Source organism: Pygoscelis adeliae, unplaced genomic scaffold, assembly GCF_000699105.1.
Source record: "Pygoscelis adeliae isolate BGI_AS28 unplaced genomic scaffold, ASM69910v1 Scaffold139, whole genome shotgun sequence".
NCBI classification, from domain to species: Eukaryota; Metazoa; Chordata; class Aves; order Sphenisciformes; family Spheniscidae; genus Pygoscelis; species Pygoscelis adeliae.
The window spans coordinates 2,030,690-2,033,815 of NW_008825613.1; the positions used below are offsets into that span (position 1 = coordinate 2,030,690).

At 49.8% G+C, this 3,126-nt stretch overlaps 1 protein-coding gene across 1 annotated transcript in view; it reads right to left on the bottom strand.

Moving 5' to 3' along the window:
• ZNF511 (zinc finger protein 511) overlaps positions 1-3,126 on the bottom strand; it is a 6,572-nt gene that overhangs the window by 2,495 nt on the left and 951 nt on the right. The window contains exons 2-5 of the mRNA XM_009332786.1: positions 2,848-2,921; positions 1,694-1,895; positions 1,415-1,539; positions 303-488 (exon numbers count right to left, since the gene is read on the bottom strand). Coding sequence (XP_009331061.1) covers positions 303-488; positions 1,415-1,539; positions 1,694-1,895; positions 2,848-2,921 — 587 coding nt within the window. The remainder of the gene's footprint in view (positions 1-302; positions 489-1,414; positions 1,540-1,693; positions 1,896-2,847; positions 2,922-3,126) is intronic.

Here is a 3,126-nt window from a genome sequence, read left to right on the forward strand (position 1 = left end):
TTTAAAAACAGAGTTCTTATCTTCAGACCCACGCCATTCTGCAATACCCTGGGAAGAGACCATGGGCGGGCAGGCTAACAGAAACTTATTGACACGGCTTTCACGGCGTACGCACACTCTGTCCTTCCTTAACACTTTCCTCTTTTAAAAATGGCTTTTAAAACATACATGGAAATCCTACCTCTTTTATCTTCAACACAGAAACACCCTGAGTCGTGCTGCACCAGGCACTGCAAAATGCAATTAAGACGATACGGTCCCAGGCGCAGAAATTTTTGCCTGTGGAGGCCAACAGTACAGACCTGGATTTATAGAGTTGTTTCTCTGGCACCGAGGGGCCGGGGCTGGCTGCAGGCTGAGGGATCTCCATGTTCTCACTGGGCCCTATTTCCATGGGGTCCACTTGGAATTGCTCCAGTGTCTCCACGCTCACATCCATCGGCATGCTGGCACCCTGCTTTGTGGGAGAGCTCACGTGCTTGGGGCCACTGCAGAGAGAAAATTTTACATGCTTTCTCAGCAGCTGGCACGTAAGCACAGAGGCAAAGGAAATGAAAGGTATTTCATGATGAAACAGCTCAAGTCCAACTTGGGTGAGTTACTGCATGGAGGCACAGAGATTTGGCTGCGCAAACCACCAGGAACAGCCAAAAGGCTGCTGGAGAGCTGCAAGATAGGCTTGTATGAGTTTCTACTTAAGTATTCAGGGTTGCTGCATTATAGCACACAGCGTTGTCCACAAGTTCTTTTCTTCAGTCCGTAAAGCGTAACTCATTCAACGGGCTCAGAGGGTTGGACTAGAAGGTTCACAGGGTTCACACCAGGCTACCCAAGCAAGCTTTGAAAGACTCCACAGACCCAGTCCCCTGTACCTTCCCAGGGCCACACCACCCTGCCAGGCAAGAAATCTTCTCTCCATTCCATCACCCAGTTCTCTGAGGAAGGTGTTAAACAACATCAGTCCTTGTACTAATCCCTGTGGTGAAAGCAGTGCTTGAAATGAGCAGCCAGCTGAGAAAGCCGTTGGCCAAACTTACAAAGCCTCCCTCTGGTCTAGTTGTGCTTTTGGGGAATGGGAATATTGCAAAGGGTTGGAGAGCAAAGCAGGAAATGTGCACAAAGCAACACAGAGAGATGCTGGGCCTTGCGTTTACACTTGAGATGGCATGAAAGGGAGCAGGGCCTGGAGCCACACGGGAAGAGAAATAAGATGCACTTCAACACTAAGATAAAGTAAAACATTGCCACAGAAAGACTTGCAAGTTTACCTGGTCTTACAAGCAGCAGAAAACATCATTTCTGAGCCTCTTAGGATATAAACTTGCTTACTCTGGAAAGGGAGTGAAACAGCAGAGGAGCACATCATCACCTCTACAGGGAAAAACCGGTTGTGCTATTGCAGTTCTGCAGTTACCTTTTCACTTTCTTCGGTCTATCAAACCGAAAGTCAGCAGGATAAAGGTGAACGGTGACCAAGTGATCCTTTCTGTCTTTGCTGCTCTTGAACTTCTCTGCACAGGCTTCTACCAAACACTTGTACTGAAAGGCAGGGAAAAAAAAAAAAAGAGACATAATTGGAAGAGGCAAGCGGTGTCAGCTGGGGACGTGGGTGCCCTCCCCAGTCAGCCTCTAAGGACGCCAGCCCACGCCGTGCCCCCCAGCCACGACTGAATGGCTGGGCAGGGAGACTCACCATGTTTTGCTTCTCGGCCATTATCTGGAAAAGTGAGTCGTGCCACTCCAAGATGTGAATATCCAAGAGATGCCCCGATGGAAAGGAGCGCTTGCAGAAGGAGCAGACGTTCCTGTGCAGTGTGTTGTAGTGGTGCTCATAGTCCTCCACTGTATCAAAGACCTGGCAGCACCCAGAGATGTGGCAACTGAATTCAGACACCCTGCGGGGAAATGAGGACATCCGTGACTTAAATTAAATTAGAGCCTTAATTTCAGCTGCATATATCCCTCTAGATGACTTTATTTACTTGTGGCATTTTTTGTGAATAATACTTAAATGAAATGAAAGGTGCAATGGAATGAAGATTATGAAGGTACTGGCAGTTGGAAAGTCTTATTTGCCATTACGGCTTAAGCATCATATACATTATCATCCTCTGAAGTGGTGCTTCAATTAAGAATAAACATCAAGCAGCAATATGAAAAATAAGCTGTTTGACCTTAAAGTTGCAGCTGTGAATTAAAACTTTGTGCCAATGCTGTTTAACAGGCATCTGTAGGATAACCTCACACAATCCTCACAGTACTTCCTCAATTTTGTATACAAGAGCAGGTTTTAAAGCAAGCTGAAGATTCTCCCCCAGGCTTAGCCTTCCTAATTGAGTCTGTCTGTACCACACAGCTCTCCCACTGTTTTGACTGAGTGCATAATAACATGCCACTTAAATCCTCTTGTTTAGCTACAATCCCAATTTTCAGCCATATTACAGATGCCTTACCTGCTTATGGGGAACTCCCAGTGAAACGATGTCACATCCAGCAAGCACAAGAAGTCAGCATTTAGACAGACAGCTGACTGCAGCACAAAATACCAATTTTTTACCTTTTCAGCGGGATATTGAGGTCTGCAAACTGTATCACCTCATTTCCCTTTTCAAACTGCTTTGCAACACGTCTGTGTCTTCTCCCTTTTATTTCTCCCCCTCGGCCTCTAAAGTCCACAGGCAAGAGGAACGGCACCCGTCCCAACATCACACCCGTACAACGCAAGCCGACAGGGTTCATACCAGCGGTGCCGCATGCTGATGCGACACGCAGCGGGAGATACGACCCAAGGGGCACCCCTGCAGCCACCGCGATGCCTGGGTGGCGTGCGGGCCCTGTCTCACTTACTTGGGTCTCTCCGCCGCCTCCGCGAGGCTGGTGAGGACGCCCTGGAGGTAGAGGTGCCTGTGAACGTCCCCATCCTAAGAGAGGAGCAGAGAGAGGCCGTGGGCGGGCAGGCCTGCCTCCACAGAGCTAACCCTTCTTCTCCACGGAGACAGGCCGCGGCGGGGCCCGCGCTGGGAGAGGTCCGGGAGGGGGCTCTGAGGGAGCACGGCCGTTGCTTTCCACACAGACCGGGCCCGGAGGCCCAGACCCGAGAGCCTCGCCCGGCGCGGGGAGGCCCCG